Source organism: Cebus imitator, unplaced genomic scaffold, assembly GCF_001604975.1.
Source record: "Cebus imitator isolate Cc_AM_T3 unplaced genomic scaffold, Cebus_imitator-1.0 Scaffold213, whole genome shotgun sequence".
NCBI classification, from domain to species: domain Eukaryota; kingdom Metazoa; phylum Chordata; class Mammalia; order Primates; family Cebidae; genus Cebus; species Cebus imitator.
Window position 1 is genome coordinate 716,225 of NW_016107528.1, and position 19,689 is coordinate 735,913.

General features: G+C 36.3%; 1 protein-coding gene across 3 annotated transcripts in view; it reads left to right on the plus strand.

Annotated features, from left to right (window-relative positions):
* The window catches only part of DDX4 (DEAD-box helicase 4), a 70,234-nt gene that overhangs the window by 41,616 nt on the left and 8,929 nt on the right, over positions 1-19,689 (plus strand). For 2 of the 3 annotated variants that reach the window (XM_037745777.1, XM_037745778.1), the window contains 11 exons: positions 873-974; positions 1,915-1,995; positions 2,783-2,830; positions 5,814-5,861; positions 5,969-6,016; positions 6,253-6,395; positions 7,014-7,166; positions 8,339-8,493; positions 10,996-11,125; positions 12,818-12,984; positions 15,433-15,578. In XM_037745777.1, the coding sequence (XP_037601705.1) occupies positions 873-974; positions 1,915-1,995; positions 2,783-2,830; positions 5,814-5,861; positions 5,969-6,016; positions 6,253-6,395; positions 7,014-7,166; positions 8,339-8,493; positions 10,996-11,125; positions 12,818-12,984; positions 15,433-15,578 (1,221 nt within the window). The remainder of the gene's footprint in view (positions 1-872; positions 975-1,914; positions 1,996-2,782; positions 2,831-5,813; positions 5,862-5,968; positions 6,017-6,252; positions 6,396-7,013; positions 7,167-8,338; positions 8,494-10,995; positions 11,126-12,817; positions 12,985-15,432; positions 15,579-19,689) is intronic. The other variant, XM_037745779.1, reaches the window with a different exon arrangement.

Genomic DNA, 19,689 nt, shown 5'->3' on the forward strand with positions numbered 1-19,689 from the left:
AAAAAAAAAAACAGAAACAGGCTGCAAATATATTGGAAATATTTTAGTCTTAAGCTGGGCAGTGGAGATAAGCTTTAAATTATATTTTAAACTTATGTATGTGTTATATATTATTTTACTTTCATGAAAATAACTTGGACCTTTACAGAAAAGGTTCCAGAAGATACATTTTTTGAAGAGTTTTGTTTTCATTTTTAAATAGGCTTTAAAATACATATACTCTAATATTCAGAAATAGCATAGATAGAATTTCTATCTTTATCCACCTTCTGTTTAGGTATAAATAGTTGCAAGTTTACAAACTGAACAGCCTCTCTATTTCCTGCCCAGTTGGCACTTGAGTTTTACATTGATCTGGTTCTGCCCTTTGAGTCTGCCCTATGTGGAATTAAATTTTACTTGAACTGTTTCTACTAATCTTTTGGTATTCAGTTCAATTAAAAATTGTTTGTACCTGGAAATCAGACCTTATATGTACCTGCATGTCTCTGTTTTGAGTAAGATGTTTACTATATTCTATATGGAGCAGATATAAGTCTAGGATTTATTTATTTTGTGCATTGTGGAAATCCAGTTAATGGTGCAGTTTTGGTGACTTTTACTGTTTTACTTCAAGTGTCACTTTTTTCTTTAGTGACTTTTAGACTCAATTCTCAAAGCAAGCAATGAGGTTTTAAAAAATTGTAGCCGTATGTATTTGTATTAGTAAAGTTGAACACTTACGGGTCAAATATGTCATTTCTTTTTGGTAACAGTGCCTTAAAATACTTGTTTAAAGTTACCGAGTATTCAAGGCTTAAATTAAATTTGACTGTGTCCCCAAGATTTCTTTGTTGTTTTGTGTTGTTCTTTTGTGTGTTTTAATATTATAGGCTATCGAGATGGAAGTAATTCAGACACTTCAGGGCCATCCAGAAGAGGTGGAAGAGGTAGTTTCCGAGGTTGCCGTGGAGGATTTGGTCTAGGAAGTCCAAGTTAGTAGTGGATTTGTGAATGGTGTGCTTCATCTGTTAAAAAGAAAATGATAAAAAAAAAAAAAAAGCTATCAAAGAAGGTTGTTGGGAGGATTATATGAGAATAGCATAGCTCAGTGACTAACACACATTAATCACCCACATTGTATATAACATTATTTTTAGACAGATGTAATTGCATATTGGTTAAGATGAAATATATGAATTGAAAAAATAAGTTTGTGTGACTCAGTTCTTTAATATAACATATTATTCAGTGTTTTAGAGCTTTGATAATATGGCTGACCTTATAAACAAGTGGCCTTCTATGTGGCTGTACCTCCCAACATACCGTCTTTCACCAATGTGGCTTTCTACTTTAAATTTTTCCAGCCATCATTCCTTAGAGATAAGGTACTGACTTCAGGGGTCACTGTTGGAATGTGTGTGCCTCTTAACAGAGGAGGATAGATTGATGGTTTTGGAAGCTAAAAACATAAATTTGTAATAATGAATAGATGTGTAGCGGATTAGTGAATTATCACTTTCACAGAAGTTTAGGGAATTTGAAGGGTTACTGTGCAGGACTGGTAAGGTTTGATTTGGCAACAGTGGGAGCAAGGGTTGCTATTCTGAAGAATAATGAAGTGAAGCAATAGGAAGTTTCTCAGGCAGTTTCTAGAGATTTAACTTGCTTGTATTTTGGCATAGCACTGGCCTTAATTTATTTTATGAAGTATTTTTTAAAAAATACATTTTGAGGAAGTAATTTGTCATTGAAGGATGTCATTTGTAGAGAATTCCTTTGCACAATATTTAGTTTAACCAGAATAGTATTTTTCTGTTTTACCCCACATCTTTTAACTTCTGGTACCGTAACTTGATTTTTTACTGTTTACTGAATGTTTAAAAAACTTCTTAAGGATAATATGTAATCTAATTTTACTTTCTGCAAATCAAGGTAATGAATTAGACCAAGATGAATGTATGCAACGCACTGGTGGCCTTTTTGGTTCTAGAAGGCCAGCATTAAGTGGCACAGGTGAGAAATAAAACTTATTACTGAATATTAATTATTGATACATGTTTTAGCACTAGGATTTGTAAACGTAATATATATGTTTAAGTATACTAGTTTGGCTTATGATTTGCTCCGCTTTTAGATCTGTAGGTAAAAATATGTGAACAGTTTGTCTCCCTTATAAAATTTATGTAATGTGAATTATTTCCTATGTTATCTACCAGATAATTTGAGATCTGAATTATTAACTGGAGGGATAAAGGATTCCGAGTTAGGGAAAATTGTTTGTGTGATTTGAAGTGAAAATGAAAAGACAATTGATGAAAACTGTTCAAATGAGGTTAAGGTTAAAGTTAAACCTAGAGACCGGGCGTGGTGGCTCACGCCTGTAATCCCAGCACTTTGGGAGGCCAAGGCAGGTGGATCATTTGAGGCCAAGAGTTCGAGACCAGCCTGGCCAACATGGCGAAACTCCATCTCTACTAAAAATAGAAAAATTAGCTTGGCATGGTGGTGTGCGCCTGTAGTTCCAGCTACTCAGGCGCCTGAGGCACAAGAATTGCTTGAACCCAGAAGGTGGAGGTTGCAGCGAGCCAAGATCACACCACTGCTCTCCAGCCTGGGTGACGGAGTAAGACTCTGTGTCAAAAAAAAAAAAAAGCTTAATCTAGAATTAGGAGATGGATGGGTAAAGGGACTAGGATTCTGAAGTATTAACTCTTTGTTGAATAGAAATAACCATGCAGTTTGTGTGTTTGAGGAGCAGCTGTGTTTGATCTAAATAATTTGTAAAACAACGCCTTACCAGGTAATGGTGATACTTCTCAAAGCAGACGTGGCAGTGGAAGTGGACGAGGTAAGTTCTTATTTTGTTTATCTGAGAGAAGTTAAAATCATTGTAATCCAAATTTATTTTTTTCTGTACGTCAGTGCTTGGCAACAAATTTAATTTTTAAAGTTAAAGGTAACTTACCTTTTTTATGCACTGAGGAGTATAAATTTACACAGCCTGTTTTAGAGCTTTCCTTAATACTCTCCAGGTTATTGCCTCTCTAATCCAGCAGTTCTGTTGTAGGAATTATATACTATAGATGTATTTGCAAATGCATGTACAAGGATGTTCACTGAGACATCATTTATCATAAATAAAAACTGAAAATCACCTGAAATTCATCAATAAGAAACTGTTTAAGGCCAGACGTGGTGGCTCATGCCTGTAATCCCAGCACTTTGGGAGGCTGAGGTGGGCAGATCATGAGGTCAAGAGATGGAGACCATCCTAGCCAACATGGGGAAATCCCATCTCTACTAAAAATACAAAAACTAGTTGGGTGTCACCTGTAGTCCCAGCTACCCAAGAGGCTGAAGCAGGAGAATCGCTTGAACCCAGGAGGTAGAGGTTGCAGTGAGCCAAGATCGAGCCATTGCACTCCAGCTGAGCGACAGAGCGAGACTTCGTCTCAAAAAATAAAATAAACTAAAAACAACTGTTTAATCATAATCACAAAATGGGATGCTGTGTAGAAGTTAAAGACTGAGATATATGTATAAATCCTTATTAAAACAATATGCTTTTTCTTAGGAATAGTAATTTGATTTGGTCTAAAGGATAAAGATAGCTCAATATGTATAATTTTTTACTCTTATAAGTTTTTTCTTTTTATTTTGTTGGTTTTTTTTTGAGGCAGAGTCTTGCTCTGTTGTGCAGGCTGGAGCGCAGTGGCATGATCTTGGCTCATTGCAACCTCCACCTCCCATGTTCTAGCCATTATCCTGCCTCAGCCTCCCTAGTATATGGAATTACAGGCGCTGGCCACGACACCTGGTTAATTTTCGTATTTTTAGTAGAGACAGGGTTTCACCACGTTGGCCAGGCCGGTCTCAAACTCCTGACCTCAGGTGATCTGCCCACCTTGGCCTCCCAAAGTGCTACAATTACAGGCATGAGCCACTGCCCCGACTGTAAAGTTTTTTTGAAGTGTAAATACTTCAGTGTCATATAAAAGTTAAAATGCTTTCCAGACTAGTAAACCAGTGAAGCTTGGGTGATGTATTTGGAAGATTCTCAATAATCATTATTAGTCCAAGATAATTCAAAGCAACAGTCCTCCTACCCCTGCTGATTCCTGGATTCTTCTATGTAGAAAAAGTTTATTAAAGACTAGCTAAACCAAATCTTCCACAAATATTCACAGCCTATGTGAAGGAGGATTTTAAGACCTGTGGATATACAGGATAAGAAAATTAGAGACTTGATATGGAAAAAGTGTTATATTTAATTAGCTTTTGAATCTAATGCAGTCATAGTACCTAAAAGTAGCACAATAGATGACTCATTATCTAAAAATCAGAAAGGTAGTATATAGAAAGCAGTTAACAGGCCTGATTGTTCATCGAAAATTCATCAGTAAATGAAATTGAAAATCTTACTTAAAAGGCTATTCCTTGGCTAGTGTATATTAGTTAGGGTTCTCCATAGAGACAGATCAAAAGGAGGGAGGGAGGAGATAGATGGATGGATGGGTAGGTGGATGGATGGATGGATGAGAGGGGACTAATTAGGGGAATTGGCTCATGAGATTATGAAAGCTGAGAGAGAAAGTCCTATGATAGGCTGTCTGCAAGCTAAGAACCAGGGAAACCAGTAGTGTGCTTCAGTCCAAGTCCAAAGGAACCAGGGAAGTTGATAGTGTAACTCTCAGTTCAAAGCCAAAGACCTGAGAACCTCTTGGTGCGGCGGAGTCAGGGGGGCGGGAGCTTGCCTAGTACAAGTCCTGAGTCCAAAGGCCAGAGAACCTGGAGTTCTGATGTTCAAGAACAAGAGAAGAAGAATGTCCCAGCTCCAGAAGAGAGAGAAAATTTGCCTTTCTTCTGCCTTTTGTGTTATCTGGCCTTCAGCCTATTGGATGATGCCTGTCCACTCTGGATGAGGGTGGATCTTCTTATTCTGTCCACGAATACAAATGCCAGTCTCTTTTAAAACGCCCTCCCAGACATACCCGGAAATAATGCTTTGTCAGCTACCTGGCTATCCTTTAATCAAGTCAAATTGACACCACAAATTAATCATCACAGCTAGCAACTGAAAACTTGGATTTGGGATGGATTCCCACCACCCTAACTGGTTAAAGTAACTCTTTGTGCCTAAACCATTTGTGCATTGTTTTTTTGCTGAATATTTGCTTTGCTTCTGGGAGTCTGGAATTTGGTATGTGCCAGGCAGAAGGCGAGTACAATATTAGCCCCTACTAAAAACCCTGGGTACTGAGTCTCTAATGAGCTTCTGAGTCTCTAATAATCTCTCTGGTAGATTTTACATGTGTTGTCACAGCTCATTGCTGGCAGAACTAAGCACATCCTGTGTGACTGCAGTAGAAGACATGGAAACTTGTGCCTGGTTTTCTCTGAGTTTTGCCCATGCACCTTTTTTTCTGTTGATTGTACTCCCTATTTTTTCTCTAATAAATCATAATCATGAGTATGACTATAATTCTGAATCTGGTGACTCCTAGCAGTTACTGAACTGGGGATGGTCTTGGGGCACCCCCCAACACAGGTTCTTTAGAAAATACATTCCTTTGCTGATTAGGGAAGAAATATAATGGCTTAAACAAAATGTAATAATATATAATAGTCTCATCTACATAAAATTATTTTGAATATTACAGAAACTAAAAATGTACAAGATTCTATTTGTCTTAATTGTCTCAAGTATTTGTAAGAAGGGAATTTAAAGGTTTTTTTTTTAGAACTTGTTCTCTTTGAAGGCAAGCAGTGAAAATAAAGATGTGCATAGCCTTGCATCTTGACCAATTGTCATTTATGAATTTCTTTAATAGGTGGTTACAAAGGTTTAAATGAAGAAGTAATAACAGGCTCTGGAAAGAGTAAGTTTTCCTTAAACAAGGTATTTGATTTTTGTAGTGAGGGTTCTTGTACTCTTCAATTAAAAAAATATATATATATCTCTCTTTCTTATTTGATCCTCTTTAAGATTCTTGGAAATCAGAAGCAGAAGGAGGAGAAAGTGGTGATACTCAAGGTATATGAACATTTGTGTGACTCACGTGGAAGTATATTGTGTTTTAATAACAATGCTTAAGTATTTTACTTAAAAACAAAGTTATCTTTTAAAAATTTGAACAGTGAAAACTTTAAAAGGTAAGCAATGAAAAGTTGTGTAGTATTTAAGATTTGATCTTGTCAATTTTTGTCTATTTTCCCTTATTTTTTCTTAGTCTCTGTAACGTGCATTATGTTTTTAATTTAAATTTCAAGGACCAAAAGTGACCTACATACCCCCTCCTCCACCTGAGGATGAGGACTCCATCTTTGCACATTATCAGACAGGCATAAACTTTGACAAATATGACACTATTCTTGTGGAAGTGTCTGGACATGATGCACCGCCAGCAATTCTGGTCAGTGTATTAATTATTTCTGTATTAGCTGTGTAGCAAACTTTGCTTTTAAAATACATGATACAGTTTTTAAAGCTGATACCAATACACAGATTTCACCTTTCATACCTAAGGTCTTAGGTTGAAAATTTAGAATGATGTCTTACTGTCTACAAATTGCTATGTTCAAAGAGACTAATAGATTTCATCCCCACTCCCCATACCAGGATGAGAATTTTATTAAAAAAAAAATTTTTCCTAGAGAGTCAAGATGTTTTCCCAAGATTGTGAGAAAGTGTGTCTTAGGGCAGTGATTTTTCTGAGGGGGAGCCCTCTGTCTCCTGTTGATAATTATACTTAGAACAACCCATTACTGAGCAGACTTATTCATATCTCATAGGTTTCAAGGGGGCAGGAAAAATGTTTTTAAAACCACTGTTTATGGGAGATACTTCCTGATTCTGTCAAATCGTGTTATAATATACAGGCTTTGAATATTTACTTTTGAATGGGGGCATGTTAGTAAAGTAGTATATAAAGTAGAATTAACAGAACTTGAAACTGGCTTGAATGAAATATGCTTATAAATGATCTGCATATGATATATAGAATGTAATCATTGCTTTTTTTTTTCCCCAGACTTTTGAAGAAGCTAATCTCTGTCAGACACTGAGTAACAACATTGCTAAAGCTGGTTATACTAAGCTTACTCCTGTGCAAAAATACAGTATTCCTATCATACTTGCAGGACGAGATTTGATGGCTTGTGCTCAGACAGGGTCTGGGAAGACTGTAAGTCTTTCCCCACATGTCCAAACTGTTAAGTTTTTTGAGCTTTGATTCTTCCTAAGTAACTTGAGTTTCTTCTTTTGAGTAGAAGGTTTGTAGATGATTTCAGTGACCTGTAATAATTATTGATGGTTTTGCTTCTGATTTTTACTAGGATTTGTGTACTTCTGAAGAAAGAATTCTGAACTATTTCTAGGGTAGTGTTGCAGTCCACAGATGTTTAAGTATGCAGCTGTTTCTGAAACACGGTGGTATCTAAAACAAAGTGACTGAAAGTCAAAGCAGAGATTATAAAACAGTAAAAGAGGGAGAAAGTAATTTCTGTAATATAGCTGGTATGCTCTTGGAGTCAAAAGATAAAGAATGAGAAAGTTACATGCATTGTACATGATTCCTTAGTATTAAGTGACATCATGTTATGCTAATTATAGAAGAAGTCTGATGAGACCAGGTTGGTTTTAGGACTAATCTGGGAGATTTGTGTGTTAATTAGGACTCTGAGATGAGACTATTATTTCTAAGGTGATAGAGTCCATGAGGTCATACTATTTTAATCTTAATCACCTTTTGTAATAGAATTTTAGGGAAAAATAGGTATTGTATAGCAGCTGATGAGAGTGTTAAACATGGTTTTGGAGGTGGATTTTAGCAAGTGTCTTATTTGCTTAAATGAGAAAACTATAGCACAGAATTTCGGTTGCCAGCTGTAACTTCAGTAGGGGTAATGTGTTCAGTAACACAAATGATGATTTCCAAGATTTTACTCTGTGGACCACTTTTGTTGTCCATTCTGAGTGATAATTTTATTATGACCTCAAAAGGACTAACTTAGAGTAATTGCTCACTGTAATGATTTGCAGCAATTACATCTATTACTTTCCTCCACAAATAGACCAATGATATTGATCTACTTAGAATTCATGGGTATGCTTTTAAAAATACACTAAAAATTTGATAGGATAGATTAATTTTATCAAATTTTATATTATATAATATGAGCATAAAGACCTAAATGTTAAGAACACATTAACATGAAAGTTGTTTTTGTTTCTCATCTTAAATTTACCAGTAAGATGGAAGTAGAGTCTAAAGGCCATAAGGACATGATGATTAGCTTTCCATAGGGATAAAAGTGATGCACTATAAATTTGTAACCTAGGCAACTTAACTTCTAGGCGGCTTTTCTCCTACCAATTTTGGCTCATATGATGCGTGATGGAGTAACTGCCAGTCGTTTTAAAGAGTTGCAGGAACCAGAGTGTATTATTGTAGCACCAACTCGAGAATTGGTCAACCAGATTTATTTGGAAGCCAGAAAATTTTCTTTTGGGTAAGTACATCAGAATGCTACTCACAAAATAGCTTTTTCTTTAGAGACTTTCTTCCCTTCACTTTTGGGAAGTACTTAGTAATAATGCACTCTTGTAATTTTTAGCATTACTTAAAATTATTTTTTCATTATCCTGTTTACGGAATTCTTTTTATCTTTAAAAAGAAATAGGCTTATTAAAAATTAGGTTAATAGGTTGGACTTGGTGGCTCATGTCTATAATCCCAGTGCTTTGTGAGGCCCAGGCAGTAGAACTGCTTGAGGCCAGGAGTTTGAGACCAGCCAGGGTAACATGGTGATACCACGTCTCTACAAAAAATAAAGTAACTGTTTAGCACGTGGTGGTGTACACCTGTTGTCCTAGGAGGTTGAGGCAGGATTGCTTGAGTCCAGGAGTTTGAGGCTGCAGTAAGCTGTGATTGCAACACCACACTCAGGGAGAGACCCTGTCTCTAAAAAAGTAAAATTTTAATTTAAAAAACAGTAATACTGGAAGTGGAAAATAGTGAACACACTGGTGTTATTTCTTGGTAGTTTTTAATGTATATTTAAAAAGGAACTTGGGGTATTCTAATAATTTTATATTCTTTTACATATAACTTTATAATACAGAAAATGCTTATTGCATAATAAGACCTGATTTGTAATGGCTTTAAAATTGCCCATGTGGATACATTTTATTTCTCTATTCTGAGGCATTTAGATTCTTTCTAATATGGGGCTATTGTAAACAAAATTGCAGCATACATCTTGCTACATAGTTTTTCTGTTTTGGCTGGATATGGTGGCTCACACCTGTAATCCTAGCATTTTGGGTGGCCAAGATAGAGAGTTTGAGACCAGCCTGGGAAACATGGCAAAAACCCATCTCTACAAAAAAAAAAAAAAAAATACAAAAATTAGCCAGGTGTGGTGGTGCACCCCTGTAGTCCCAGCTACTCAGGAGCCTGAGAGATGGGAGGATTACCTGAGCCTGGTAGGTCAAGGCTGCAGTGAGCTGTGATTGTGCCACTGCACTCCAGCCTAGGTGAGAGTGAGACCGTGACTCAAAAAAAATCTTGTTTTAAGTATTTTTTTTAGATTAGGGTTTTACAAATTTTAATGTTAAAGAGCAGGAACTTATTTTAAAGTTTGCAATTAATGTATATTTGTGCCTGCAGTGTATCAGAAGTCCAATTTCAATATACCCTTTGCCAACATTTAGTTATTGCTGATTAACAAATTGCCATAAAAGATAGTTGCTTACAATAATAAACATTTACTGTCTCACCATTTTGGGGGCTTAGGAATTGGGGAACAGCTTGGCTTAGTTGGGTCCTTCTGAGTTAAGAGTCTTTTATGAGATTGTAGACAAGATGTCAGCCAGGATTGCAGTCATCTGAAGGCTTCACTGTATCTTCCCATAGGGATGCGTAATTATCCATTAAATGGCACTGCTTACCCTAGATTGAGTGATCAGTAAGAACAAAGAGGAGGCTGTAATAGCTTTTATGAAATAATCCCAAAAGTCACACATTGTCATTCTGCCGCATTCTCTTTGTAAGAAGCAAGTCATTAATTTTGACCCTACTCAGGAGTGGCTATTATAATTTATTGGAACTAGTGCAAAATTGGAACAAGTACAGGGTCCTTGTTGTACAATTATTACCAATTTCAAGGCAGCAACAGCAGAGCATTAAATGAAGCACAGGGTTCTTCTGAACTTGGGACCCTGTGTGACTGGGAAGGTTGAACAATCATGTGGCCAGCCTTGCCCACACTGAAGGGGGAAGGTAGAATTCATATTTGAAGGAAGGAATATATCGAAGAATTTGTATATGTATGTTAAAACCACCACAAGTGATTTCAACTTTTTCCATGCTTGTTAAAATCACTTTAATATCAAACCTGATTTTTTGGTAAAACGTGGATTGTGTATTTCAGTGTTTATATCTTGCTGATCCTTATGTACTGTATTGCTTTCAGTCTTTTAAATAAAGTAAAAGATCTCAGAACTTATCCGTATAACCAGACACCACCTGTTCCCCCAAAACTAATGAATTTTTTTTAGAAAATCAAGTAAAAGATCACTTTTTTTTTTTTTAAATTTAAGATGGAGACTCGCTGTGTTGCCCAGGCAAGAGTACAGTGGTAGGATCTCGGTCACTGCAACCTCCGCCTCTTGGGTTCAAGTGATTCTCCTGCCTCAGCCACCAAAGTCGCTGATATTACAGGCGCATGCTACCACGCCTGGCCAATTTTTTATATTTTTAGTAGAGACAGGATTTCACCATGTTGACCAGGATGGTCTAACTCCTGACCTCAGGTGATCCACCTGCCTTGGCCTCCCCAAAGTACTGGTGGTATTACAGGCATGAGCCACCATGCCTGGCCAGAATTTAATATTTTTTAGATAGCTGAATGTGTTTTCTTTCTTTTTGGGTTTTGTTTTATATCTTGTTAGAAACAGATGCCTAGTTTTTTAAGTAACTAGAAAATGACATTTAGTTTTCTTCTTAATAGGACTTGTGTAAGAGCTGTTGTTATATATGGGGGAACCCAGCTGGGGCATTCAATTCGACAAATAGTACAAGGCTGTAATATATTATGTGCTACTCCTGGAAGACTGATGGATATCATAGGCAAAGAAAAGGTATGCCTTATAGGAATAACAAAGTTGTGAGATTGATAATTTTTTTTGATACGGGAAAGGGAACAAATGAGGTAAAGACAGATGTATTTACTAGAACACCATTTATGTGTTAGCCTCCATCACATTCTTTGAATTCGTTCTTATATAATTCTCAAGATAATCTCTACAGGAATAGTGTTTTCTATTTTATACTTGGGAAAACAAACTCAATTAGATTATGTAATTTATTTTAAAAATCTCTCAGTTAGCTCTAGTAAGTATAGAGCTAATGTTAGAATCTGGGTCTGATTCCAGAATTACATATTCTGTATCCCACTATGCTGGGGTAAAAATGCAGTTAATAACTTTTTATCTGATTTCATACATATCTTGGGGAAATAGTTTTCTCCTGTAAGAAACCCATTGTGACATCAATAATTCTATCTCCTGTGTCAGCATGGGAGTGATATCAACCAGGATTGTTAATTTTCTAAATCTAAAAAGATTTTAGGGCCATGTACTTATTTAAAAATTCATATACTATATTTTTACATCTCTAAATCAGTACTTTCAGTTCACCTTAATCAACCAGATTTGCTTTTTATTTTATTTTTGAGATGGAGTTTTGCTCTTGTCACCCAGGGTGGAGTGCAATGGCGTGATCTCGGCTCACTGCAATCTCTGCCTCCTGGGTTCAAGCAATTCTTCTGCCTCAGCTTCCTGAGTAGCTGGGATTACAGGCATACGCTCCCGGCTACTTTTTAAAAATATTTTTAGTAGAGATGGGGTTTCTCCATGTTGGCCAGGCTGATCTCAAACTCCTGACCCTCAGGTGATCCGTCTGCCTCAACCTCCCAAAGTGCTGGGATTACAGGTGTGAGCCACCTTGCCCAGCCCAGATTTGCTTCTTAAAAACTTTTCAAAGGGTCCTTCTGAGTTGAGCCTCTTTAATCTCTCTGGACTACTAAAAAAAAAAAGTTATTTCTGCATAAATGCACCTTTCTTAGTATACTTTAAAAAATGACCCAGAGATATATACCTTACTTTCTTGCTAAACATCTTCATAGTGGTACCAAATCCACTTTGCAAGTGTGTTCTTCTATTTATAGTAATAGATGTTCGTGCAAAGGTAAGAGAAGGTTCCTGATTATTCTGAGTGATTAGAGAATGGAGAATTTACTAAGGATTTGAAAAGGTTAGAAAAAATTTTACCAGTTAGAAAATATTAGAATCTGTCCTGCCATTAGGATATTTTCTTACATTAGAGTCTAACTTGATCAAATAATATAATCTAGATCTATACTGTCCAACACAGTAACCACTAGTATGTGTAGCAATTTTAAAGAATGATAAAATTAAAAATTCAGTTCCACAGTCACAGTAGCCACATTTCAAATGTGTAATAGCTAGCTACCTTTGGCTAGTGACTGACATGTTAAACAGTGCAGGTAATAGAACTTTTAAGTAATTGCAGAAAGTTTTATTGCACAGTGTTGATCTAGATTTTTGGTTTATTTTAGACTTAATTTTAAAAATGCTTTATAACAAAATTGAACTGAAATATACAGTAATATCTAAGCATAACAATTCTCATTTTATACACTGATTTCTAGTCTTTGTTCTTAACAGTATTTTAACAGTTGGAATTGTGGAGAGTAGTTTAATATAAACTAATATGAATTTTCTGTTTTATCTTTGAAAATATCCTTCAAGATTGGTCTCAAACAGATCAAATATTTAGTTTTGGATGAAGCTGATCGCATGTTGGATATGGGGTTTGGACCAGAAATGAAGAAGTTAATTTCTTGCCCAGGAATGCCATCAAAGGAACAGCGCCAAACCCTTATGTTCAGTGCAACTTTTCCAGAGGAAATTCAGAGGTTAAGTTTTTTTCTTAAAAATAATTTGGTTATATACATACTTTTATCAAAGTGGAAGCAATGTGAATATCCTATTTTTAGAGATTTGTCTTTAATATTTTCATATAGGTAGTTTAAAAAAATAGATGTATTTCTAAAATGTTTACCACATTTTCCATTGTTTCCTACCTTTATTCCTGGCTTTGAATTAACATCACATCTTTTTTAAAAAGAGAGCGAGAGAGAGAGAGAGAGAGAGAGAGAGTGTGTGTGTGTGTGTGTGTGTGTGTGTGTGTGTGGTAGCATAGAACCCAGCTGGGGTTTAATAAGTGCTTACTAAATGAAGTTGTTTTTATTGTTGTGCCATCTTTTCGAACCTAAATGTATAGAATTTGGGAAAACTGGGCCTTTGGTAGAAAATTCATATACCAATTATTGGCAGATATTTGAGGATTGTGTTATATACCATGTGGTCTAGTGAATTCAGAGATTAAGGTAACACATCCCTACTGGAATGGTGACTCTTTTTCCTGCCAGCCCCTTGTCTCAAGGATCCAGAAGTACCCAGGCAACAGCAGAAGCTTATACAGATGGTCCAGTGGTTCAACGTAGAATTTTAAGGTTTTTCAACTTTATGATGGTTTATCATAGGTATTAATTGCGTTTTTGACTTAAGATATTTTGGACTTATAATAGGTTTATTGGGATGTAACCCTGTTGTAAGTTGGGGACCATCTGTAATTCAGCAGGACTCTTGCTGTTTTCTCTAGTAGAACTGTTTTCTTTTTTGGAAACCAAGACCTCAAAACCTGTAGAACATAAAGTTGGAAGACAGGAAGGGCTGGGAAGTGTAGATTTCCCAAGTGGGTCATTGGAAGTGATGCTAGGTGGGCCAGTATTGTTTGCTCTCCTGGATTTACAGAGTCATGTGCCATATATAGATCTTTGATTTGAAAAATTACTGTGTCGTGTTAGATTGATGCCCATCTTTTTTTTTTTTTTTTTTTTTTTTTTTTTTNTTTTTTTTGAGATGGAGTTTTGCTCTTGTTACCCAGGCTGGAGTGCAATGGCGCAATCTCAGCTCACCGCAACCTCTGCCTCCTGGGTTCAGGCAGTTCTCCTGCCTTCAGCCTCCTGAGTAGCTGGGATTACAGGCACGTGCCACGATGCCCAGCTAATTTTTTGTATTTTTAGTAGAGACGGGGTTTCACCATGTTGACCAGGATGGTCTCGATCTCTTGACCTTCTGATCCACCTGCCTCGGCCTCCCAAAGTGCTGGGATTACAGGCGTGAGCCACTGTGCCCGGCGATGCCCTATCTTCTTAAAGAGTTGCCTCAAAACTGGCCCTTGAACTGTTCTTTCTGCAGACTGTTCCAAAGTTCTCTCAGGTTGGCAGCTTCTGAGTGGTACAGTATATATTACTTGTGAATTCTATGGTAATGGGCCTATCCCAACACCTCTTTTGCCTTAAAGTTGGTCTCCTGGTTTGATAGAACGTTATATGGGATCTTGTGCTAGTATATCAAATGTTCCACAAGCCCTTGAATAGTGGTGCTGGCTATTGATATAATTTTATATGATAAATCTTTGTGTAAAGTTAGCAAGAGTTCTTTACTGGGGAAAAATATAACTCATAAGACAGCACTAGGTCAATTTGCAGGATAATTTTCTTTCTTAGTGGTACATAAAACAATTATTTCTCAACAATTGAATAGTATCTTCACTTGGAGATGCAGTATTGGCATTCCCACCATCTACTTTGGTAACTGTCTAATTAGCAGCCATGTTTGTATGTGATCTAAAGCAAGACTTCTCAGTTGCATGCTGATAGTGAGTTAACTGTGTGTTAAGATATTGATAACCTTTGGGACAGGCAAACCCATCTTGATTCCACTATGTCACTGGGCGTTTTGTCTCATCTCACTTGTTTTGCCCAATTGTGCTATACAAATTCTACTTTCTGTGTATGTCATGACAGAGCACTGACCTAAGATCTGGTTTATTTGAAGTAGAGTAATTTAACAGGTAATATTTTCAGAAAACAACTAATAATAGTATTCATAAAAGCAATGAGTGAAGAATAGAATTTGTGACTGAGGCTTACATTTCAGTTTTTACTAAAAAATAATTCCTGCTTATTGCAATTTATTTCTTTTAGTTCATGCTTTTTATTAGGGTTATACACATATTTTATATAGGTTTACATGGATAGCAAATCCACTTGAAATTACAGTATCCATGCTTTGACAAACTTTTCACTAGTAGTTACATATATTGTGAAAGTGTAATCTTTTATGCTGGTCTTTCAAAATATTACTGGGGTGATACAAGTAACCAACCATCTTATTATAGCTGTTATTATCTGCTGTCTGGTTAATATTGAGATAACACCTGCATGAATTCAGTGGATATTGCAAATACTAATGAAGAGGAGGATAAGTTAAAGAATAATCTTTCGTTTTTCAAGGTTGGCTGCAGAGTTTTTAAAGTCGAATTATTTGTTTGTTGCTGTTGGACAAGTGGGTGGAGCATGTAGAGATGTTCAGCAGACCGTTCTCCAAGTCGGCCAGTTCTCAAAAAGAGAAAAACTTGTTGAAATTCTACGAAACATAGGTATCTTACATTGATACTCTTTTTCGTCATGATTTCAACTTTTTTTTAATGAATAAATTTTTTAAATTACTAAAGAATTATCATGTTTGTTTTAATTGTTCTCTTTTAATGTTTAATAAGTTTAATTTTTCTTTCTCTGAAGCTGTTTTATAAGAAATTTTATGATTCAGTTTTCTGTGTAAATCGTATAAAAATATGGTCCTTTCTGCTCCATGAAGTTTGAAAATAGTAAGGATTTGAGACTTTATTCCAGCAGAAGTATATCTGTTTTTTTGTTTTAGAAAACTAGAAAGGCTTTGTAGTAACACATACTTATATCACATTATTACTCCATCAAAAGCAGATTGTTTTTGTTTGTGGTTCCTAGTTCTTGCGTCCTAAGGCTTCCCAAGTTCATAGATTCAAATAATTTTAGAGCTAAAAGGGACTTAATATCTAGTTCTGTTCCTTCACAATATCTGTGGGAAATCTTTTTCTTCTCTACCCCGCCCCAATCAATTTTTATTTTTATTTTATTATTTTTTTAAAGGCAAAGTCTCACTTTGTTGCCTGGCTTGAAATATAATTGTGTAGTTATAGCTCACTGCAGCCTCAAACTCCTGGCCTCAAGCAATCCTCCTAACTCAGCTTTCCAAGTAGCTAGGACTATAGGAATGCGCCACCATGCCTGGCTGGCTGGCTGGCTTGCTCATATATGTATGTATGTACGTATGTATGTAGAGATAGGTTTCTCACTACTAACCATGCTGGTCTTGAACTGTTGGCCTCAGTCCTCCATCTTGTCCTCCCAAAGTGCTGAGGTTACAGCCATGAGCCACCATACTCACCCCAATTTTTATTTTTTTTATTTTTTATTTTTTTTTTTTTTTGAGACAGGGCCTTGCTTTATCACTAAGGCCGAAGTGCAGTAGCATGACCACGGATCACTCAGCCTCAACCTCCCAGGTCCAAGCAATCCTCCCATGTAAGTCTCTTGAGTAGCTGGCACCATAGGTGTACCACTATGCCCAGCTAATTTTTTAGGTTTTATAGAGACGGGGTTTTCACCATGTTGCCCAGGCTGGTCTTGAACTCCTGGGCTCAAGTAATCTACCACCTTGGCCTCCCAAAGTGCTGGGATTACAGGTGTAAGCTGCCATGCCTGGCCCAATTTTTATTTTTGAAGTCATGTTTTTGTTAATTTGGTTGTTTAAGATAGCCTTATTTGGAGACTGGAAACAAAAATTTTAAATACCTTCATTTTAATACTTTCTTATTACCTCATAGTCTAGGTCTACTTATATGTTACACTTTCCCCATCTACACCCTCCATTTTAGTGCTTCTGTTTCAGCTTGAATGTCAGTGTTGAGACGGAGGAATGTGAAGACGGTACATCAGCTAATTTCCAATAATAAGCAAAAAGGAAAAAATGGAAAGGTGACTTAAAAAGTACTTACAGGCTTCTGGTCTTTAGTTTGTGCTGAGTTTTATGAGAATGTTTAAAACCAAATACTTATCTTGAGTTTGAGAAATTTTATTAGTTGGCTTCATCAAATGTTTCTTAATGTACACTGTCAGCATATAAAGATAAAATAGCTATGGGCCACATACTGTTCTGATTATCGTACATGTGTTAGCTCATTTAATTCCCAAAACAACCTTATGAAGTAGATTTTGTCATGATCCCCATTTTAGGGATATAGAAACAAATATAGGGAGGTCAGATAACTTGCCCACTATAAATTGAAGCTGCTAATGCAGAAGAAAGGAGCACTATATGGTTTTGCTGAAGTTAGAACATATTTCTAATATAGTCACCTTAAGATTTTATTTTTATTTTTATTTTTTTGAGATTGAATCTCACTCTGTCTCCAGGACTAGAGTGCATTGCTGTCATGGCAGCTCACTGCAACCTTCGCCTCCCGGGTTTAAGCAATTCTCTTGCCTCAGCGTCCCGAGTAGCTGGTATTACAAGTGCCTGCCACTATGCCCAGCTAATTTTTTGTATGTTTAGTAGAGACGGGGTCTTACCATGTTGGCCAGGCTGGTCTTGATCTCCTGACCTCGTGATTTGCCCACCTCAGCTTCCCAAAGTGCCAGGATTATAGGCATGAGATACCACGCCTGGCCAAGATTTTTTTCATATATGAGCTTATGGGATAAAGTTTATTTTGCAAATAATCCAAAAGGAGAGAGTTTTTCAGAAGTGCTGGTTTGCCCTTGGGAAAAGGCCAGTGTATTATATGTGATCACTATTGATATAATTTTGTATTATTTAAGCTGCCAAATATTTTTTTTTTTTGGTTTAGGGTTCATAGTTGGTATCTTTTTAACTTTGCATGTAATATCCATCCAGTATATCCTCAAATTATACAAATTTTTCTTCATATAATTTATCTCCTTTTCTACTCTTTCACTTAATAATGCTATTTTTTTCCTTTTTCTATATACATTATTTGGCTATAGTAATGTATTTCCTTTAAATACATTACTATAGCCAAACTGCCTTTTTCATAATTTTAAGTCAACAGGGATTAAAAAATTTATTGACCTTTAATTACCAAAAGAACCAGTAAGATGTTACAGCTAGTCAAAAAGATAATTCAAAGAATATACGTATGTTTAGGCTAAGCTTGTCCAACCCACAGGCCACATGGAGGCCAGGATAGCTTTGAATGTGGTGCAATGTAAATTTGTAACCTTTCTTAAAACATGATGAGATTTTTTTTTTTTGCGATTAGAAAAATTTTTTTTTTTTAGCTCATCAACTGTTGGGAGTGTTAGTGTATTTTATATGTGGCCCAAGACAATTCTCCTTCTAATGTGGCCTAGGGAAGCCAAAGATTTGACACTTCTGGTTTAGGCGATTAGGAATGCTAAAATTAATTTACAGATAGATCTAAAACTGGTCATTATTCAAATGCAATAATCAATTACATTTCAGGGGAAAACTATGTGCATTTTTGTTGAGAATCATTGGCACTGCTATCAGTTGCAACAGTTATGAAAAAGACTATAAAAGGCACAAAGAGTGTGCTTAGACAGTAATCTTTTTTGCTTACTTCAAATTCTTCTATAATTTTTTCTGATAGCCTATATCTACCTCATGACCATAATAATCTCAGGGATTAGTCCTGATCACAAGAAGTTTGTTCTTAAGTTTGCCTTGCTTATTTGCATGGGTATAGCAAGATTGTTCATTAGCAATATAGGCCTCCTTCAGTTTGTTTTGCAAATCTAGAGCTGTACAGTATTGACAGTTACTGAAGTCACAAAAATAACTCTTGTCTAGTAGTTTTCACAAGGAATGTCAGATTGAACTTTAAGAATACTTTATTATTTTCTATCTAAGGGATAGGAAACTAAGTCTCAGAAACTCTCTCTACTAGATTTCACCTGCAATGCCTATAAATTGGAATGAATCTCACTCTACTAAAGGTCCCCTAGATTTCCTGTGGTTCCTGTCCTGTCAGGAAGTGGGTGGCCAGCCTTAAAATCTCCCAGACTGGGCCATGTAAGCCAAGCACCAGACCTCCTTATAAGCTGGCCTTCATAGGCATTGGTTCCATAAAGAAAGCCAACCATTGTTCCTTAAAAACAGTATCTGGTCCTACCTATCATGCCGTTTGCAAATATGAAATCCAGGTGAGATCTTAGTTGCACAGTTAACTTGTCCACTTACATCTTGGTAAAAGGAGGCAGACAGATTCTTATTTAACTGCTGAAGATAACTGCACTACCATGAAAAGTAAGGAAACTTAGGTAAGAAATCTGAATTTGGGTTGGGATGGGGTATCAGTGAGATGTGAGATTAAATATGATTTTAGACTATTTCATTTTAGTTTACAAAGGCAGAGTCAACAAAATGTGTAGATTACAGCTAGCTTAAGAGGAAAAAATGCCTCTTCATATATCCAGAAAATAGAATATTAAAATAACAATATTGCAAACAACCACAGAGATTTTCTCCATCAGCTCATTCAGCCCTTATGTAATTCTTATTTCATTGTATGTTAGGGATCTGCTTGCATGATTCTGTTGCTAAAAGGTCTAGTCCTAGAAATCTCCCTCAGTCCAGTGATACAGTCTAAAAGTTGTCAGAGCAGTCAACTTTAGAACCTTCTACCCAAG